The sequence below is a fragment of the Coregonus clupeaformis genome, chromosome 26 (assembly GCF_020615455.1).
Source record: "Coregonus clupeaformis isolate EN_2021a chromosome 26, ASM2061545v1, whole genome shotgun sequence".
NCBI lineage: Eukaryota > Metazoa > Chordata > Actinopteri > Salmoniformes > Salmonidae > Coregonus > Coregonus clupeaformis.
This window is the reverse complement of record NC_059217.1, coordinates 51,395,005-51,416,832: the sequence shown is the minus strand read 5'-3', so window position 1 is coordinate 51,416,832 and position 21,828 is coordinate 51,395,005. Positions and strand designations below refer to the sequence as shown.

Sequence of the window (21,828 nt, the reverse complement as noted above, 5' to 3'; positions counted from 1 at the left end):
AGGATCTATTCAGCAGCCTTTTGGGTCTCTTTTGTTCCCAATTTAGAAGCTTGACACTGTTTATAGTTCATTTTTTATGCTTCATTTGATATTCAGTGCTCTTTCACCGGTGACATGCCAACACATCTTTATCAGAGTGTCAGTTATTATTGGCTTATGTGTCGTGGTGATGTCAGGTTCTTCATTGAACACGCATTACATTTCTTACGAGGGTGTATTTTCTAACTTGAGCAGTATGACAATTTAACTCACAATCTTCATTCTCTCCCTAAGAAATCAATATACATCTGAAGTCTCAATTCTATCTGAAACAGAAAGCCATCTTCGAGCTTATAGATGAACTTTGACCATGCTCATATCACAAACATTTATCGGAGCGTTTTCCAACAACAACCAGACAAAAAAAATAACATTTCACATCAATTGTGTCCCTGGGGATGGCAATCCATATGAACCATCTTTAAGGCTTGACTCTTAATTACAGCTAAAATCAATACTGTGGTTGAATTCAGCATGCGTGCAATCATGGACAGCATGCAATAACTTTATTTCACCATGTGTTATTACAGGAGGCCTGTCATCTCAGCAAGATAACCTCTGCAAGCGTAAGTCTAACTGTACTGCATGCCATTTCTTAACCATTTTTACATTTACGTCATTTAGCAGACGCTCTTATCCAGAGCGACTTACAGTTAGTGAGTGCATACATTTTTCACACTGGCCCCCCCCCCGGTGGGAATCGAACCCACAACACTGGCGTTGCCATGCTCTACCAAGCGCCATGCTCTACCAACTAACTGAGCTACAGGAGGAATTTACTTTATTAATCTTTTAGCCATTTATATTCATTCTAAGACTCAGGGAGTGGATCCATTCCATCTGTACACGATGGAGTTCCATGCTATGTTCTATGTCAATTAACTTTCGGATTTGGGCCCGTCGCTACCTGTCAGTCTTGCATGCATGGGTAATTATTGAATTGTCATGAAAGGACACTCTTCTTCACAAGAATGTTGTTTTCCTTCATGGGCTGCTTTGTACCACGTCAAAGCCCTGAAGGTGAGGAACACATCCAATTCAGTTCTTGAAATTGAAGAAATGTGTTCCGTTCTCTGTTTCGGATTGCTTATGTTATAGTTTTCTAATTTCAAGTTTTCTGTAAGGCTCAGCGATGCGGAAACAACGTTCCTTTCAAATACTCTCAGTTGCTCTACGTTTGATGGCACTGCTCCACCTGACTTGGCCCTATGGCAACAAAAGACACAGCACCCTTTTTTTCTCCCTTACAGAGGCCAGACCACATGAGAGCAAATGGAATTATATTGCGACACATGACCTTCATGTCTTCTGTTACATTTGATCTATTTTTCACTTTCGTCTTCTTACAATAAATCTATTTTTTCTCACATATTGTACAGTGAGGGGAAAAAAGTATTTGATCCCCTGCTGATTTTGTACGTTTGCCCACTGACAAAGACATGATCAGTCTATAATTTTAATGGTAGGTTTATTTGAACAGTGAGAGACAGAATATTATTCTGTCTCTCACTGTTCAAATAAACCTACCATTCAAATTATAGACTGATCATGACTTTTTTCCCCTCACTGTATATTGCAACACTTAACCCAGGCGAAGTTCAGTTCACTTAATTCTGTTCTGCGTGTAAAGCCTTGAGCTTGTCTCTCTGTGACCGACAGGGTTGAACCCCGACCTCCTGCAAGACCCATCACAATACTGTGTTAACCCTTTGAACTAAAGTCTTGCCTTTAGCTTGGGGAGCTAATCCAAGTCTCCAGTGCTCAGGCAAGGTTACTCATCTCTTGACTGGTTCACTGACCCTCCATTACATAGTTCTCACGGCCAGAACGTTTAATGATGATGTAATTACTGTCCTGACAAGGAAAATTCATATTCATGTGAGTCATATAAAGTGACGCATTACACAACATTTAACAAGGACAACGGTTTAGTCAGGCTTCATCTCACCTGTACATTGCAGGGTTGCAGAGTGCAAAATATACTCGTTTTTACAACTGAGCAGGCTTACACTATGATCTGGACTGTGGAGAGATGGTTGTTGGTGAATAGTGTTCTGGTTTAATTTGCCGTGTTTCAGATCCCACTTGCTGTGGAACTGCAGTAGTTCAAAACATAGTTCCACTATATATATATAGTGCTGTCAGAAAGTATCCACACCCCTTGACGTTTTCCACATATTACCGTGTCACAGCCTAAATTTAAAATGGATTCTATTTCGATTTTGTGTCACTGGCCTGCACACAATACCGTATAATGTCAACAAGGTGGAATTATGTTTTTAGAAATTGTTACAAATTAATTAAAAATAAAAAGCTGAAATGTCTTGAGTCAATAAGTATTCAACCCCTTTGTTATGGGAAGCTAAATAAATTCAGGAGTACAAATGTGCTTAACATTTGTCACATAATAAGTTGCATGGACTCTGTGTGCCATAATAGTGTTAAACGTGATTATTGAATGACGACCTCATCTCTGTACACATACAATTATCTGTAAGGTCCCTCAGCCGAGCAGTGAATTTCTAACACAGATTCAACCATAAAGACCAGGGAGGTTTTCCAATGCCTTGCAAAGAAGAACACATATTGGTAGATTGGTAAAAAAAAAAGAAGAAGAAAAAAGCAGACATTGAATTCCCTTTCAATATGAATTAAACTTTGGATTGTGTATCGATACACCCAGTCACTACAAAGATGCAGGCATACTTCAAACTCAGTTGCCTGAGAGGAAGGAAACCGCTCAGGGATTTCACCATGAAGCCAATGGTGACTTTAAAACAGTTTCAGAGTTTAATGACTGTGATACAGGTAGGAGCAAACTGAAGATGGATCAACAACATTGTAGTTACGCCACAATACTAACCTAAATGACAGAGTGAAAAGAAGGAAGCTTTTACGGAACAAAAATATTCCAAAAGATGCATTCTGTTTGCAACAAGGCACTAAAGTAATACTGTAAAAAAATGTGGCAAAGAAACTAACTTTATGTCCTGAATACAAAGTGTTATGTTTGGGGCAAATCCAACACATCACTGAGAACCACTCTTAATATTTTCAAGCATGGTGGTGGTTGCATCATGTTATGGGTATGCTTGTCATCGACAAGGACTAGGGAGTTTTTTTAGAATAAAATGAAACAGAATAGAACTATTAGAACTATTTAGCAAAGGCTAAATCCTAGTATTATGTAAATTCAATATTTCTGTATTTCATTTTCACTAAATGTGCAAATATTTCTAAAAACATGTTTTCACCTTGTCATTATGGGGTATTGTGTGTAGATGTGTGAGAAAAACATATATTTAATACATTTTGAATTCAAGCTGTAGAGCAACAAAAGTGTGGAATAAGTCAAGGGGTATGAAAAATGTCTGTATATATATATATATATATATATATATATATATATATATATATATATATATATATATATATATATATATATATATAGCTACAGTGCCTTGCAAAAGTATTCATCCCCCTTGGCGTTTTTCCTATTTTGTTGCATTACAACCTGTAATTTAAATGGATTTTTATTTGGATTTCATGTAATGGACATACACAAAATAGTCCAAATTGGTGAAGTGAAATGAAAAAAATTACTTGTTTCAAGAAATTCAAAAAAATAAATAACGGAAAAGTGGTGCATGCTTACAGTGAGGGAAAAAAGTATTTGATCCCCTGCTGATTTTTATGTTTGCCCACTGACAAAGACATTTCTTGAGCAGGGGGACCTTGCGGGTGCTGCAGGATTTCAGTCCTTCACGGTGTAATGTGTTACCAATTGTTTTCTTGGTGACTATGGTCCCAGCTGCCTTGAGATCATTGACAAGATCCTCCCATGTAGTTCTGGGCTGATTCCTCACCGTTCTCATGATCATTGCAACTCCACGAGGTGAGACCTTGCATGGAGCCCCAGGCCGAGGGAGATTGACAGTTCTTTTGTGTTTCTTCCATTTGCAAATAATCGCACCAACTGTTGTCACCTTCTCACCAAGCTGCTTGGCGATGGTCTTGTAGCCCATTCCAGCCTTGTGTAGGTCTACAATCTTGTCCCTGACATCCTTGGAGAGCTCTTTGGTCTTGGCCATGGTGGAGAGTTTGGAATCTGACTGATTGATTGCTTCTGTGGACAAGTGTCTTTTATACAGGTAACAAACTGAGATTAGGAGCACTCCCTTTAAGAGTGTGCTCCTAATCTCAGCTTGTTACCTGTATAAAAGACACCTGGGAGCCAGAAATCGTTCTGATTGAGAGGGGGTCAAATACTTATTTTCCCTCATTAAAATGCAAATCAATTTATAACATTTTTGACATGCATTTTTCTGGATTTTTGTTGTTGTTATTCTGTCTCTCACCGTTCAGATAAACCTACCATTAAAATTATAGACTGATCATTTCTTTGTCAGTGGGCAAACGTACAAAATCAGCAGGGGATCAAATACTTTTTTCCCTCACTGTAGGGCCACACCAAGATAAGTTACACTTGTTTTAGATTCAATCTCCTTGTCTGCACAGTTGACCTTTATCTTGTCAGCCCTAAGCAATCTTCATTTGGCTACAAACTAAATCGATTACGTTTTTCCCAAATGTAGCGACAATTTGTTGTCAGTCAACCAACCCATAACAAAATGCAATTCCTTACTCAGGGTCTCCTCTATGTAAACTGTATCCTTCCTGATACCAGTATGGCATCAGCATAAAGCAGGAGTTTGCACTTTATTGTATCTGGCATATCATGAACGTATATAAGAGAGGCCCTAAAATGTATCCCTGTGGTCCTCCACAGGATATTTCTTTCACCCCCTTTGCTATGAAGCCCCTATGGAACTCTTGTCAGATGAGACTAAAATTGAGCTTTCTGGCCATCAAGGAAAACGCTATGTCTGGCGCAAACCCAACACCTCTCATCACCCCGAGAACACCATCATGGTGGTGGCAGCATCATGCTGTGGGGATGTTTTTCATCGGCAGGGACTGGGAAAACTGGTCAGAAATGAAGGAATGATGGGGATGGCGCAAAATACAGGGAAATTCTCGAGGGAAACCTGTTTCAGTCTTCCAGAGATTTGAGAATGGGACGGAGGTTCACCTTCCAGCAGGACAATGACCCTAAGCATACTGCTATAGCAACGCTCAAGTGGTTTAAGGGGAAACTTTAAATGTCTTGGAATGGCCTAGTCAAAGCCTTGGGAGCAATTTCAAAACGCCTGAAGGTACCCCGTTCGCCGGAGAAGATGGCTGCCGTTTTACAGCCCTCTAACTAATTGTACTAGTATGTGTGTTTTTTCGCATTATTTGTAATTTATTCTGTACATAATGTTTCTGCCATTGTCTCTTATAACCAAAAAGAGCTTCTGGATATCAGGAGAGCAATTACTCACCTCGTATTGGACGAACATTTTTTCTTCAACGAGTCGGACGCGAAGGATATCCTACAGACACCCGACAAGGCCCAAATCCCTGTCATCCGCAGGAGAAAGAGACAGCGTTATCGTGGACGTAGGTCGAGGTGCCTTGTAAGGATCCGACGGCGAGCGAGTAAACTGCCTCTTCCATCAATCCTATTAGCCAATGTTCAATCATTTGAAAATAAATTAGATGACCTACGATTATGGTTATCCTACCAACGGGACATTAAAAACTGTAATATCTTATGTTTCACCAAGTCGTGGCTGAATAACGACATGGACAACATACAGCTGACGGGATATACGCCACATCGGCAGGATAGAACGGCTGACTCCGGTAAGACAAGGGGTGGCGGACTGTGTATATTTGTAAACAACAGCTGGTGCACAAAATCAAATACTAAGGAAGTCTCAAGGTTTTGCTCGCCTGAGGTAGAGTATCTTACGATAAGCTGTAGACCACACTATTTACCAAGAGAGTTTTCATCTATTTACCACCACAAACCAATGCTGGCATTCAGATTGCACTCAATGAGCTGTATAAGGCCATAAGTAAACAGGAAAACGCTCATCCAGAGGCAGCGCTCCTAGTGGCCGGGGACTTTAATGCAGGGAAACTTAAATCCGTTCTACCTCATTTCTACCAGCATGTTAAATGTGCAACCAGGGGAGAAAAAAAAACTCTAGACTACCTTTACTCCACACACAGAGACGCATACAAAGCTCTCCCTCGCCCTCCATTTGGCAAATCTGACCATAACTCTATCCTCCTGATTCTGCGTATAAGCCAAAACTAAAGCAGGAAGCACCAGTGACTCGTTTAATAAAAAAGTGGTCAGATGGCGCAGATGCTAAGCTACAGGACTGTTTTGCTAGCACAGACTGGAACATGTTCCGGGATTTTTCAGATAGCATTGAGGAGTACACCACATCAGTCACTGGCTTCATCAATAAGTGCATCGATGACGTCGTCCCCACAGTGACCGTACGTACATACCCCAACCAGAAGCCATGGATTACAGGCAACATCCGCACTGAGCAAAAGGGTAGAGCTGCCGCTTTCAAGAGGCGGGTCTCTAACCCGGACGCTTATAAGAAATCCCGCTATGCCCTCCGACGAACCATCAAACAGGCAAAGAGTCAATACAGGACTAAGATTGAATCGTACTACACCGGCTCTGACGCTCGTCGGATGTGGCAGGGCTTGAAAACTATTACAGACTACAAAGGGAAGCACAGCCGCGAGCTGCCCAGTGACACAAGCCTACCAGAGGAGCTAAACCACTTCTATGCTCGCTTCGAGGCAAGCAACACTGAAGCATGCATGAGAGCACCAGCTGTTCCCGGATGACTACGTGATCACGCTCGCCGTAGCCGATGTGAGTAAGACTTTTAAGCAGGTCAACATTCACAAGGCCGCAGGGCCAGACGGATTACCAGGACGTGTACTCCGAGCATGTGCTGACCAACTGGCAAGTGTCTTCACTGACATTTTCAACATGTCCCTGACTGAGTCTGTAATACCAACATGTTTCAAGCAGACCACCATAGTCCCCGTGCCCAAGGACACTAAGATAACCTGCCTAAATGACTACCGACCCGTAGCACTGACGTCTGTAGCCATGAAGTGCTTTGAAAGGCTGGTCATGGCTCACATCAACACCATTATCCCAGAAACTCTAGACCCATTCCAATTTGCATACCGCCCCAACAGATCCACAGATGATGCAATCTCTATTGCACTCCACACTGCCCTTTCCCACCTGGACAAGAGGAACACCTACGTGAGAATGCTATTCATTGACTACAGCTCAGCGTTCAACACCATAGTGCCCTCAAAGCTCATCACTAAGCTAAGGATTCTGGGACTAAACACCTCCCTCTGCAACTCGATCATGGACTTCCTGACGGGCCGCCCCCAGGTGGTAAGGGTAGGTAACAACACATCTGCCACGCTGATGATCAACACGGGGGCCCCTCAGGGGTGCGTGCTCAGTCCCCTCCTGTACTCCCTGTTCACCCTTGACTGCATGGCCAGGCACGACTCCAACACCATCATTAAGTTTGCAGATGACACAACAGTGGTAGGAATGATCACCGACAACGATGAGACAGCCTATTGGGAGGAGGTCAGAGACCTGGCCGTGTGGTGCCAGGATAACAACCTCTCTCTCAATGTGACCAATACAAAGGAGATGAGCGTGGACTTCAGGAAAAAAAGAGGACTGAGCATGCCCCCATTCTCATCGACAGGGCTGTAGTGGAACAGGTTGAGAGCTTGATGTTCCTTGGTGTCCACATCACCAACGAACTATCATGGTCCAAACACACCATGACAGTCATGAAGAGGGCACGACAAAACCTATTCCTCCTCAGGAGACTGAAAAGATTTGGCATGGGTCCTCAGATTCTCAAAAAGTTATACAGCTGCACCATCGAGAGCATCCTGACTGGTTGCATCACCGCCTGGTATGGCAATTGCTCCACCTCCGATCACAAGGCACTACAGAGGGTAGTGCGTACGGCCCAGTACATCACTGGGGCCAAACTTCCTGCCATCCAGGACCTCTATACCAGGCGGTGTCAGAGGAAGGCCCTCAAAATTGTCAAAGACTCCAGCCACCCTTGTCATACACTCTTCTCTCTGCTACCGCACGGCAAGCGGTACCGGAGCGCCAAGTCTAGGTCCAAAAGGCTTCTCAACAGCTTTTACCCCCAAGCCATAAGACTCCTGAACAGCTAATCATGGCTACCCGGACTATTTGCATTGCCCCCCCACCCCCACCCCATCTTTTTACGGTGCTGCTACTCTGTTAAGTATTCATGCATAGTCACTTTAACTCTACCCACATGTACATATTACCTCAACTACCTCAACTACCTCAAATAGCCAGTGCCCCTGCACATTGACTCTGCACCAGTACCCCCCCCTTTTTTATAGCCTCCCTACTGTTATTTTATTTTACTTCTGCTCTTTTTTTCTCAACACTTTTTTGTTGTTGTTGTTTAATTTGACGTTTTTTTTATTTTTATGCATTGTTGGTTAAGGGCTGTAAGTAAGCATTTCACGGTAATGTCTACACCTGTTGTATTCGGCGCATGTGGCAAATAAAGTTTGATTTGATTTGATTTGTGAAGATCCGTTCACCCACACCGTGTCTCACAAAGACATGGTGGTTGGAACCAAAAATCTCAAATTTGGACTCCAGACCAAAGGACAAATTTCCACCGGTCTAATATCCATATACTTATCCTCTGCAGCAGAGGTAGCTCTGGGTCTTCCATTCCTGTGCTTGTCCTCATGAGAGCCAGTTTCATCATTGCGCTTGATGGTTTTTACGACTTGAAGAAACTTTCAAAGTTCTTGACATTTTACATTTTACATTTACATTTTAGTCATTTAGCAGACGCTCTTATCCAGAGCGACTTACAGTTAGTGATTACATATTTTTTTTATACTGGCCCCCCGTGGGAATCGAACCCACAACCCTGGCGTTGCAAACGCCATGCTCTATCAACTGAGCTACATCCCTGCCGGCCATTCCCTCCCCTACCCTAGACGACGCTGTGCCAATTATGCGCCGCCCATGAGTCTCCCGGTCGCGGCCGGCTGCGACAGAGCCTGGATTCGAACCAGGATCTCTAGTGGCACAGTTAGCACTGCGATGCAGTGCCTTAGACCACTGCGCCACTCAGGAGTTACGTATTGACTGACCTTCGTGTATTAATGTAATGATGGACTGTCATTTCTCTTTGCTTATTTGAGCTGTTCTTGCCATAATATGGACTTGGTCTTTTTCTAAATAGGGCTATCTTCTGTATACAACCCCTACCATGTCACAACACAACTGATTGGCTCAAACGCATTAAGAAAGAAAGAAATTCCACAAATTAACTTTTGAGAAGGCACAACTGTTAATCGAAATGCATTCCAGGTGACTACCTCATGAAGTTGGTTGAGAGAATGCCAAGAGTGTGCAAAGCTGTCATCAAGGCAAAGGATGGCTATTTGAAGAATCTCAAAAAATATATTTTGATTTGTTTAACCATTTTTTGGTTACTACATGATTCCATATGTGTTATTTCATAGTTTGGATGTCTTCACTATTATTCTACAATGTAAAAAATAGTAAAAATAAAGAAAAACCCTTGAATGAGTAGGTGTTTTGACTGGTAGTGTATATATACACACAGTTGAAGTCGGAAGTCTACATACACCTTAGCCAAATACATTTAAACTCAGTTTTTCACAATTCCTGACATTTAATCCTTGTAAAAATTCCCCGTCTTAGGTAAATTAGGATAACCACTTTATTTTAAGAATGTGAAATGTCAGAATAATAGTAGAGAGAATGATTTATTTAAGCTTTTATTTATTTCATCACATTCCCAGTGGGTCAGAGGTTTACATATACTCAATTAGTATTTGGTAACATTGCCTTTAAATTGTTTAACTTGGGTCAAACGTTTCGGGTAGCCTCCACAAGCTTCCCACAACAAATTTTGGCCCATTCCTCTTGACAGAGCTCGTGTAACTGAGTCAGGTTTGTAGGCCTCCTTGCTCGCACACGCTTTTTCAGTTCTGCCCACACATTTTCTATAGGATTGAGGTCAGGGCTTTGTGATGGCCACTCCAATACCTTGACTTTGTTGTCCTTAAGCCATTTTGCCACAACTTTGGAAGTATGCTTGGGGTCCATTTGGAAGACCCATTAGCGACTAAGATTTAACTTCCCGACTGATGTCTTGAGATATTGCTTCAATATATCCACATAATTTTCGTTCCTCATGATGCCATCTATTTTGTGAAGTGCACCAGTCCCTCCTGCAGCAAAGCACCCCCACAGCATGATGCTGCCACCCCCGTGCTTCACGGTTGGGATGGTGTTCTTCGGCTTGCAAGCCTACCCCTTTTTCCTCCAAACATAACGATGGTCATCATGGCCAAACAGTTCTATTTTTGTTTCATCAGACCAGAGGAAATTTCTCCAAAAAGTACGATCTCAAATCAAATCAAATCAAATCAAATTTTATTGGTCACATGCGCCGAATACAACAGGTGCAGACATTACAGTGAAATGCTTACTTACAGCCCTTAACCAACAGTGCATTTATTTTAAACAAAAATAAAAAAAAGGAACAAAAAAAGTGTTGAGAAAAAAAGAGCAGAAGTAAAATAAAATAACAGTAGGGAGGCTATATATACAGTGGGGTACCGGTGCAGAGTCAATGTGCGGGGGCACCGGCTAGTTGAGGTAGTTGAAGTAATATGTACATGTGGGTAGAGTTAAAGTGACTATGCATAAATAATTAACAGAGTAGCAGCAGCGTAAATAGGATGGGGTGGGGGGGCAGTGCAAATAGTCCGGGTAGCCATGATTAGCTGTTCAGGAGTCTTATGGCTTGGGGGTAGAAGCTGTTGAGAAGTCTTTTGGACCTAGACTTGGCACTCCGGTACCGCTTGCCGTGCGGTAGCAGAGAGAACAGTCTATGACTAGGGTGGCTGGAGTCTTTGACAATTTTGAGGGCCTTCCTCTGACACCGCCTGGTATAGAGGTCCTGGATGGCAGGAAGCTTGGTCCCAGTGATGTACTGGGCCGTACGCACTACCCTCTGTAGTGCCTTGCGGCCCAGTACTTTGTTGCAAACGGTAGTCTGGCTTTTTTATGGTAATTTTGGAGCAGTGCTTCTTCCTTGATGAGCGGCCTTTCAGGTTATGTCGATATAGGACTCGTTTTTACTGTGGATATAGATACTTTTTAACCTGTTTCCTCCAGAATCTTCACAAGGTCCTTTGCTGTTGTTCTGCGATTGATTTGCACTTTTCACACCAAAGTACGTAAATCACTAGGAGACAGAACGCTTCTCCTTCCTGAGCGGTATGACGGCTGCGTGGTCCAATGGTGTTTATACTTGCGCACTATTGTTTGTACAGATGAACGTGGTACCTTCAGGCGTTTGGAAATTGCTCCCAAGGATGAACCAGACTTGTGGAGGTCTACAATTTTCTTTCTGAGGTCTTTGTTGATTTCTTTTGATTTTCCCATGATGTCAAGCAAAGAGGCACTGAGTTTGAAGGTAGGCCTTGAAATACATCCACAGGTACACCTCCAATTGACTCAAATTATGTCAATTAGCCTATCAGAAGCTTCCCCCACAGCATGATGCTCCAAACAGTTCTATTTTTGTTTCATCAGACCAGAGGACATTTCTCGAAAAAGTACGATCTTTGTCCCAATGTGCAGTTGCAAACCGTAGTCTGGCTTTTTTATGGCGGTTTTGGAGCAGTGGCTTCTTCCTTGCTGAGCGGCCTTCTGGAATTTTCCGAGTTTTAATGACTCCAACCTAAGTGTATATAAACCTCCGACTTCAACTGTATATATATATAAATATATAGCCATTGTTTTCACAGACAGCTAGGTGTTGAAAAATCACAATTTTCACCAAAAAGATTTGTCCAGGTGATGCGTCCAGGATGATTGTTATCTTAGACAGCAAAGCAAATCTGCTCTGATCCACCCCTGTGAGCCCAGTTTATCATTCAAAGGGATGGGGGGGATTGGAAGGCAGACTGCTGTTTTTATGCAACATGGTTTCCCCCCCCTCTCTCTCTCTCTCTCTCTCTCTCTCTCTCTCTCTCTCTCTTTTCTATATTTATAATGTTGGGATGTAGAAGTGTATGGGCGTTAGAAGGTAGCTAGGTAACTCATTGAGCTGTGTTTCCCCCCTGGATGAGGTGGTGTATAGTGCATCCTACTCTGCAGTACCTCCTCTCCATGAAAATACAAGGGATCCCTAATCCCTCACCCTACCGTGAAGCCAGGTCCATCTGCACATTGTCTGGTTCGCTACCAGAGAGTGGCTTTGGTTTGGATATGGCTGGCTTGTTACAGAACTTGGCTTTGATTCTCCTGTTTATTATCTCTTTGCACATAGTTTTCAAGGCACTGTTTTATCTGGTTGTGCAGACTCTGTTCGGTCTCGATATCGCTTACACCAGCTTGTGTTTGTTTTATGGATTTCTGGCATATTCTTTAGAATATGAAGTAATGCTTTAACAGTATGTACACTGTTGTTGTTGTTGTGTCAACCTTTTCTCTCTCAACACAAGAAAGAAAGGCCAACCATAAAAAGCACACTAGGCCTGTTGTTGAAGAAATATATAGATGTATCTTTTTTTTACGCCTTCACACAAATCCACAAATTTCCGTTTGTTTAAACATCTGACAAAGATATGAAAGCTCCACGCTATGATAATGTCCTAATTATCATGGACAGCTGTTTGTTTGAATCAATCCTGGCAGTCATTATCGGAGCAGAAAGACTCAAATAATTTGGAAACATGCGGAGAGGAAGTGAGCAGCTGCATTCCAAATGGTACCCTATTCCCTATGGGCCCTGGTCAAAAGTAGTGCACTATGTAGGGAACAGGTTGGGAATTAGGACGCACACGGCTTCTCATGGAGCGGCCGACGTTCTGTAAATATGATCCTGTACCTTCTGTTCATAAAGACTTTACATTAATGTGGAGGAGTAGTCAACAGCTTGACATTACTGTGGAGGAGTAGTCAACAGCTTGACATTACTGTGGAGGAGTAGTCAACAGCTTGATATTACTGTGGAGGAGTAGTCAACAGCTTGACATTACTGTGGAGGAGTAGTCAACAGCTTGATATTACTGTGGAGGAGTAGTCAACAGCTTGACATTACTGTGGAGGAGTAGTCAACAGCTTTACATTACTGTGTTGGAGTAGTCAACAGCTTGATATTCCTGTGGTGGAGTAGTCAACAGCTTGACATTACTGTGGAGGAGTAGTCAACAGCTTGACATTACTGTGGAGGAGTAGTCAACAGCTTGACATTACTGTGGAGGAGTAGTCAACAGCTTGACATTACTGTGTTGGAGTAGTCAACAGCTTGACATTCCTGTGGAGGAGTAGTCAACAGCTTGACATTACTGTGGAGGAGTAGTCAACAGCTTGACATTCCTGTGGAGGAGTAGTCAACAGCTTTACATTACTGTGTTGGAGTAGTCAACAGCTTGACATTCCTGTGGAGGAGTAGTCAACAGCTTGACATTACTGTGGAGGAGTAGTCAACAGCTTGACATTACTGTGTTGGAGTAGTCAACAGCTTGACATTACTGTGGAGGAGTAGTCAACAGCTTGACATTACTGTGTTGGAGTAGTCAACAGCTTGACATTACTGTGGAGGAGTAGTCAACAGCTTGACATTACTGTGTTGGAGTAGTCAACAGCTTGACATTCCTGTGGAGGAGTAGTCAACAGCTTGATATTACTGTGGTGGAGTAGTCAACAGCTTGACATTACTGTGGTGGAGTAGTCAACAGCTTGATATTACTGTGTTGGAGTAGTCAACAGCTTGATATTAATGTGGAGGAGTAGTCAACAGCTTGACATTACTGTGTTGGAGTAGTCAACAGCTTGATATTGCTGTGGTGGAGTAGTCAACAGCTTGATATTACTGTGTTGGAGTAGTCAACAGCTTGATATTAATGTGGAGGAGTAGTCAACAGCTTGACATTACTGTGGTGGAGTAGTCAACAGCTTGACATTACTGTGGTGGAGTAGTCAACAGCTTGATATTACTGTGTTGGAGTAGTCAACAGCTTGATATTAATGTGGAGGAGTAGTCAACAGCTTGACATTACTGTGTTGGAGTAGTCAACAGCTTGATATTGCTGTGGTGGAGTAGTCAACAGCTTGATATTACTGTGTTGGAGTAGTCAACAGCTTGATATTAATGTGGAGGAGTAGTCAACAGCTTGACATTCCTGTGGAGGAGTAGTCAACAGCTTGACATTACTGTGGTGGAGTAGTCAACAGCTTGACATTACTGTGTTGGAGTAGTCAACAGCTTGATATTACTGTGTTGGTGTAGTCAACAGCTTGATATTAATGTGGAGGAGTAGTCAACAGCTTGACATTACTGTGTTGGAGTAGTCAACAGCTTGATATTCCTGTGGTGGAGTAGTCAACAGCTTGATATTCCTGTTGAAAAACAGGATATTCCAAGGCTGATATAATTGAATTACTTTATTTGTGGAATAAACTGTCCGGCCATATTATCTTTGATGGAAGGACCAGCTAAACAGTCCCGTCTCTTATTGATCCTGTCATACTTGTACCTAACCTTAAGGCCAATTGAATAATTTTGGCTTCAGTTTTTGGATGGGTAATCGACTGACAGGCTTGACAAGAAATTTACTTGAGGCGATTTGCACAATATAAACAGATCGTAGAGGTCTTTAGGGACTGTGAAGTATTACATTTAACAGCCACGCTTATCCAGAGCGATTTACAGTTAGTGGGTGCATACATTTTCCATACTGGCCTCCCGTGGGAATCGAACCCACAACCCTGGCGTTGCAAGTGCCATGCTCTACCAACTGAGCTACAGGAGGCCCCAGTATAAAGGAGAATTCTCTCCACACACTGGTTGTGGTCTTGGAAACCTGTCTTTTCAACACGCATTAACACACACGGATACCCACACATACACTCGATTCAATTAAGGAAATACATTTCTTTCTTTCTTTTTGCTCATAATGACATCATAAAGTTCTTCTTTCAGCATTTGAATTGTAAGGATTTAGTTTAGTCAACCCTCTGATAGTCCTAAATGAACTGGTAAGCTGTTTGTAGATCTCTGTTTTTGGCTGTGCTGGGGCCTCGTTTGAGCCAAGATTTTTTCCCTCCAACCCCTTCTCTTTTTCTCCCTTATTCTGTCTGCCTTATCAAAGAACAATACGGTCTTTATCGGTTTACCACAGTGGTGGAGGAAAAGTGCTTTTCCAAAGAGGCACAAACGACTCCCCGTGAGCATAAAGGACCATGTGTTAATGATGTTTTTAATTCAGAACTCCCATATTGCTTTAGTCACTCTAGAGATGGAGAAAATGTAGATTATTGTGGTGAGGCTATGATATTGTTTTATGAAACATTTGTTCTAATCAGTCTGAATAATAGGTTGAATACAAACTGAAACACAATAAGAAAACAGAGGGTAATATAATCAAGTTTCAGTATTTTATTTTCCTCATAAGATGCAATTTGAGACTGAGAATCGTGTTATGAAATGAAATCATACTCACAGTAAAATTTCCCTTTTTCTCCAAACTGTCCATCATAACCAAAGAACCTCTTCACCATTTAGAAAATTGCATGTAATAATACTTTAGTCTTTTCACTGTTAATTGTCTTCAATGTTAAAGCATTGGCAAAGAATGACCTGACATCATCTAATTTCAATTCATTCAGTTTTGAAATATGATTATAGTCCAAAACATATAATTGATGTTCACAGATTACTCTTTATTTGTGATTCACAATGTGACTCATCTATGTTCTCTTTTCATGAAGGACGACTAGCATTTGTGGCTATTGACCTCCCTATGGAGTGTTTCCCTTTGTAGTGCTACCATCGTGCTCCTGAAAAAGGTCACTACATGAACTTCTGTAACTCACCAGAGAAATCAAAGAGCTACTCCCATTGAGAGGAGAGGAGATCTACAAACTGCTACAATCCTCAGACAGACCTTTCCTAATCAAAGTCACTTCATCCACCCCTGGCTTCCTTTTTATCTAAATTGGACTAGTGGGAAAAGTAGCACACGACGCAGCCTCGTCAAAAGTGTCAATCTATTATAATCATATCATGGGGCAGTAACTGTCAATTAAAACTCTTATACTATAAGTAGTCACCATAGATTTTTGAATAGTATGTCATTAGCCTTGACTGAGATATCTCAGAAGACGGCTGATTTTAGGTTACAAGCCCACTGTATCAATTAGGCTGCCTTGACGTAATACGATATTCCTCAGAGAAGACGTGACAATGATGGGGACTTGTCTTGTTAGACATGCAAGAACAATCCCATAATACGCAACAAATTAGTATGAGATTTCCTCCAAATGCCATCTCCAAGGTGATTGAATTAGCTCTCTCTGCAGCTGAACGCACCGACAACGTCCACCACACAAAAATATATGAAACAACATATTGTTCTGTGGTGTTTTCAGACCCAACATCATATGACGTTAAATGAACATTGCGTTTCCACGTGTTTCCCTCCAGACCCAGCATTGTGTGATGTTAAAGTATTACAGCTACGTTGTGTTTTGGTGTTGTGTTTTCAGACCCAGCGTCGTGTGACGTTAAATGAACGTTGTGTTTTGGTGTGTTTCCATCAGACCCAGCGTCGTGTGACGTTCCACCTCCCGGACGGTTCTCAGGAGAGCTGTAGCGCCAGCGGCCTAGGGGACCAGGAGCCCAGCAGCACCGGCAGCACCACTCAGCCTCTCCCCCTCGGCTTCCCCCAGGAAGACTACTACCAACAGACCTCGCCCAACAGCCGCACCGAGGGAGACGGCAACTCTGACCCTGAGTCCAGTAAGTGGCGACTCTCCAAGGATTTAATATCTTTCTTTTATTTCTTTTGCCAGGTTGTCCCATTGAGTTCAAAATACCTTTGAAGACCAGGGAAAGTGCTTCTCTCTGTAATAAACTGGCCATGCTGACCTGGTCCTTGGCCAACAGCAGCTTAGTCTGGCCAATGAACTAAACATGCTATTTAATCACATGTTTTATCTTCTATAAGAGGTTAACAATAGGAGGAGCACTCTATCAGCATTATATAAGGGGTTAACAATAGGAGGAGCACTCTATCGGCATTATATAAGGGGTTAACGATAGGAGGAGCACTCTATCAGCATTATATAAGGGGTTAACGATAGGAGGAGCACTCTATCAGCATTATATAAGGGGTTAACGATAGGAGGAGCACTATCAGCATTATATAAGGGGTTAACAATAGGATGAGCACTCTATTAGCACTATATAAGGGGTTAACAATAGGAGGAGCACTCTATCAGCATTATATAAGGGGTTAACGATAGGAGGAGCACTCTATCAGCATTATATAAGGGGTTAACAATAGGAGGAGCACTCTATCAGCGTTATATAAGGGGCTAACGATAGGAGGAGCACAATCAGCATTATATAAGGGGTTAACAATAGGATGAGCACTCTATTAGCACTATATAAGGGGTTAACAATAGGAGGAGCACTCTATCAGCATTATATAAGGGGTTAACGATAGGAGGAGCACTCTATCAGCATTATATAATGGGTTAACAATGGGAGGAGCACTCTATCAGCATTATATAAGGGGTTAACGATAGGAGGAGCACTCTATCAGCATTATATAAGGGGTTAACGATAGGAGGAGCACTCTATCAGCATTATATAACGGGTTAACGATAGGAGGAGCACTCTATCAGCATTATATAAGGGGTTAACGATAGGAGGAGCACTATCAGCATTATATAAGGGGTTAACAATAGAATGAGCACTCTATCAGCACTATATAAGGGGTTAACAATAGGAGGAACACTCTATCAGCATTATATAAGGGGTTAACAATAGGAGGAGCACTCTATCGGCATTATATAAGGGGTTAACGATAGGAGGAGCACTCTATCAGCATTATATAAGGGGTTAACAATAGGAGGAGCACTCTATCAGCATTATATAAGGGGTTAACAATAGGAGGAGCACTCTATCGGCATTATATAAGGGGTTAACGATAGGAGGAGCACTCTATCAGCATTATATAAGGGGTTAACGATAGGAGGAGCACTCTATCAGCATTATATAAGGGGTTAACGATAGGAGGAGCACTCTATCAGCATTATATAGGGGGGTTAACAATAGGAGGAGCACTCTATCAGCATTATATAAGGGGTTAACAATAGGAGGAGCACTCTATCAGCATTATATAAGGGGTTAACAATAGGAGGAGCACTCTATCAGTATTATATAAGGGGTTAACGATAGGAGGAGCACTCTATCAGCATTATATAAGGGGTTAACGACAGGAGGAGCACTCTATCAGCATTATATAAGGGGTTAACAATAGGAGGAGCACTCTATCAGCATTATATAAGGGGTTAACGATAGGAGGAGCACTCTATCAGCATTATATAAGGGGTTAACGACAGGAGGAGCACTCTATCAGCATTATATAAGGGGTTAACGATAGGAGGAGCACTCTATCAGCATTATATAAGGGGTTAACAATAGGAGGAGCACTCTATCAGCATTATATAAGGGGCTAACAATAGGAGGAGCACTCTATCGGCATTATATAAGGGGTTAACGATAGGAGGAGCACTCTATCAGCATTATATAAGGGGTTAACAATAGGAGGAGCACTCTATCAGCATTATATAAGGGGTTAACGATAGGAGGAGCACTCTATCAGCATTATATGAGGGGTTAACGACAGGAGGAGGACTCTATCAGCATTATATAAGGGGTTAACAATAGGAGGAGCACTCTATCAGCATTATATAAGGGGTTAACAATAGGAGGAGCACTCTATCAGCATTATATAAGGGGTTAACAATAGGAGGAGCACTCTATCAGCATTATATAAGGGGTTAACAATAGGATGAGCACTCTATTAGCACTATATAAGGGGTTAACAATAGGAGGAGCACTCTATCAGCATTATATAAGGGGTTAACGATAGGAGGAGCACTCTATCAGCATTATATAATGGGTTAACAATGGGAGGAGCACTCTATCAGCATTATATAAGGGGTTAACGATAGGAGGAGCACTCTATCAGCATTATATAAGGGGTTAACGATAGGAGGAGCACTCTATCAGCATTATATAACGGGTTAACGATAGGAGGAGCACTCTATCAGCATTATATAAGGGGTTAACGATAGGAGGAGCACTATCAGCATTATATAAGGGGTTAACAATAGAATGAGCACTCTATCAGCACTATATAAGGGGGTTAACAATAGGAGGAACACTCTATCAGCATTATATAAGGGGGTTAACAATAGGAGGAGCACTCTATCGGCATTATATAAGGGGGTTAACGATAGGAGGAGCACTCTATCAGCATTATATAAGGGGTTAACAATAGGAGGAGCACTCTATCAGCATTATATAAGGGGGTTAACAATAGGAGGAGCACTCTATCGGCATTATATAAGGGGTTAACGATAGGAGGAGCACTCTATCAGCATTATATAAGGGGTTAACGATAGGAGGAGCACTCTATCAGCATTATATAAGGGGTTAACGATAGGAGGAGCACTCTATCAGCATTATATAGGGGGTTAACAATAGGAGGAGCACTCTATCAGCATTATATAAGGGGTTAACAATAGGAGGAGCACTCTATCAGCATTATATAAGGGGTTAACAATAGGAGGAGCACTCTATCAGTATTATATAAGGGGTTAACGATAGGAGGAGCACTCTATCAGCATTATATAAGGGGTTAACGACAGGAGGAGCACTCTATCAGCATTATATAAGGGGTTAACAATAGGAGGAGCACTCTATCAGCATTATATAAGGGGTTAACGATAGGAGGAGCACTCTATCAGCATTATATAAGGGGTTAACGACAGGAGGAGCACTCTATCAGCATTATATAAGGGGTTAACGATAGGAGGAGCACTCTATCAGCATTATATAAGGGGTTAACAATAGGAGGAGCACTCTATCAGCATTATATAAGGGGCTAACAATAGGAGGAGCACTCTATCGGCATTATATAAGGGGTTAACGATAGGAGGAGCACTCTATCAGCATTATATAAGGGGTTAACAATAGGAGGAGCACTCTATCAGCATTATATAAGGGGTTAACGATAGGAGGAGCACTCTATCAGCATTATATGAGGGGTTAACGACAGGAGGAGGACTCTATCAGCATTATATAAGGGGTTAACAATAGGAGGAGCACTCTATCAGCATTATATAAGGGGTTAACAATAGGAGGAGCACTCTATCAGCATTATATAAGGGGTTAACAATAGGAGGAGCACTCTATCAGCATTATATAAGGGGTTAACAATAGGAGGAGCACTCTATTAGCACTATATAAGGGGTTAACGATAGGAGGAGCACTCTATCAGCATTATATAAGGGGTTAACGATAGGAGGAGCACTCTATCAGCATTATATAATGGGTTAACAATGGGAGGAGCACTCTATCAGCATTATATAAGGGGTTAACGATAGGAGGAGCACTCTATCAGCATTATATAAGGGGTTAACGATAGGAGGAGCACTCTATCAGCATTATATAACGGGTTAACGATAGGAGGAGCACTCTATCAGCATTATATAAGGGGTTAACGATAGGAGGAGCACTATCAGCATTATATAAGGGGTTAACAATAGAATGAGCACTCTATCAGCACTATATAAGGGGTTAACAATAGGAGGAACACTCTATCAGCATTATATAAGGGGTTAACAATAGGAGGAGCACTCTATCGGCATTATATAAGGGGTTAACGATAGGAGGAGCACTCTATCAGCATTATATAAGGGGTTAACAATAGGAGGAGCACTCTATCAGCATTATATAAGGGGTTAACAATAGGAGGAGCACTCTATCGGCATTATATAAGGGGTTAACGATAGGAGGAGCACTCTATCAGCATTATATAAGGGGTTAACGATAGGAGGAGCACTCTATCAGCATTATATAAGGGGTTAACGATAGGAGGAGCACTCTATCAGCATTATATAGGGGGTTAACAATAGGAGGAGCACTCTATCAGCATTATATAAGGGGTTAACAATAGGAGGAGCACTCTATCAGCATTATATAAGGGGTTAACAATAGGAGGAGCACTCTATCAGTATTATATAAGGGGTTAACGATAGGAGGAGCACTCTATCAGCATTATATAAGGGGTTAACGACAGGAGGAGCACTCTATCAGCATTATATAAGGGGTTAACAATAGGAGGAGCACTCTATCAGCATTATATAAGGGGGTTAACGATAGGAGGAGCACTCTATCAGCATTATATAAGGGGGTTAACGACAGGAGGAGCACTCTATCAGCATTATATAAGGGGTTAACGATAGGAGGAGCACTCTATCAGCATTATATAAGGGGTTAACAATAGGAGGAGCACTCTATCAGCATTATATAAGGGGCTAACAATAGGAGGAGCACTCTATCGGCATTATATAAGGGGTTAACGATAGGAGGAGCACTCTATCAGCATTATATAAGGGGTTAACAATAGGAGGAGCACTCTATCAGCATTATATAAGGGGTTAACGATAGGAGGAGCACTCTATCAGCATTATATGAGGGGTTAACGACAGGAGGAGGACTCTATCAGCATTATATAAGGGGTTAACAATAGGAGGAGCACTCTATCAGCATTATATAAGGGGTTAACAATAGGAGGAGCACTCTATCAGCATTATATAAGGGGTTAACAATAGGAGGAGCACTCTATCAGCATTATATAAGGGATTAACGATAGGAGGAGCACTCTATCAGCATTATATAACGGGTT

The 21,828-nt window shown here is 42.0% G+C and overlaps 1 protein-coding gene across 2 annotated transcripts in view; it reads left to right on the top strand.

Moving 5' to 3' along the window:
• The window catches only part of LOC121538486 (protocadherin-11 X-linked), a 285,313-nt gene that overhangs the window by 157,691 nt on the left and 105,794 nt on the right, over nucleotides 1–21,828 (top strand). The window contains exons 5-6 of one of the 2 annotated variants that reach the window (XM_041846544.2): nucleotides 570–605; nucleotides 16,664–16,862. In XM_041846544.2, coding sequence (XP_041702478.2) covers nucleotides 570–605; nucleotides 16,664–16,862 — 235 coding nt within the window. The remainder of the gene's footprint in view (nucleotides 1–569; nucleotides 606–16,663; nucleotides 16,863–21,828) is intronic. The other variant, XM_041846553.2, reaches the window with a different exon arrangement.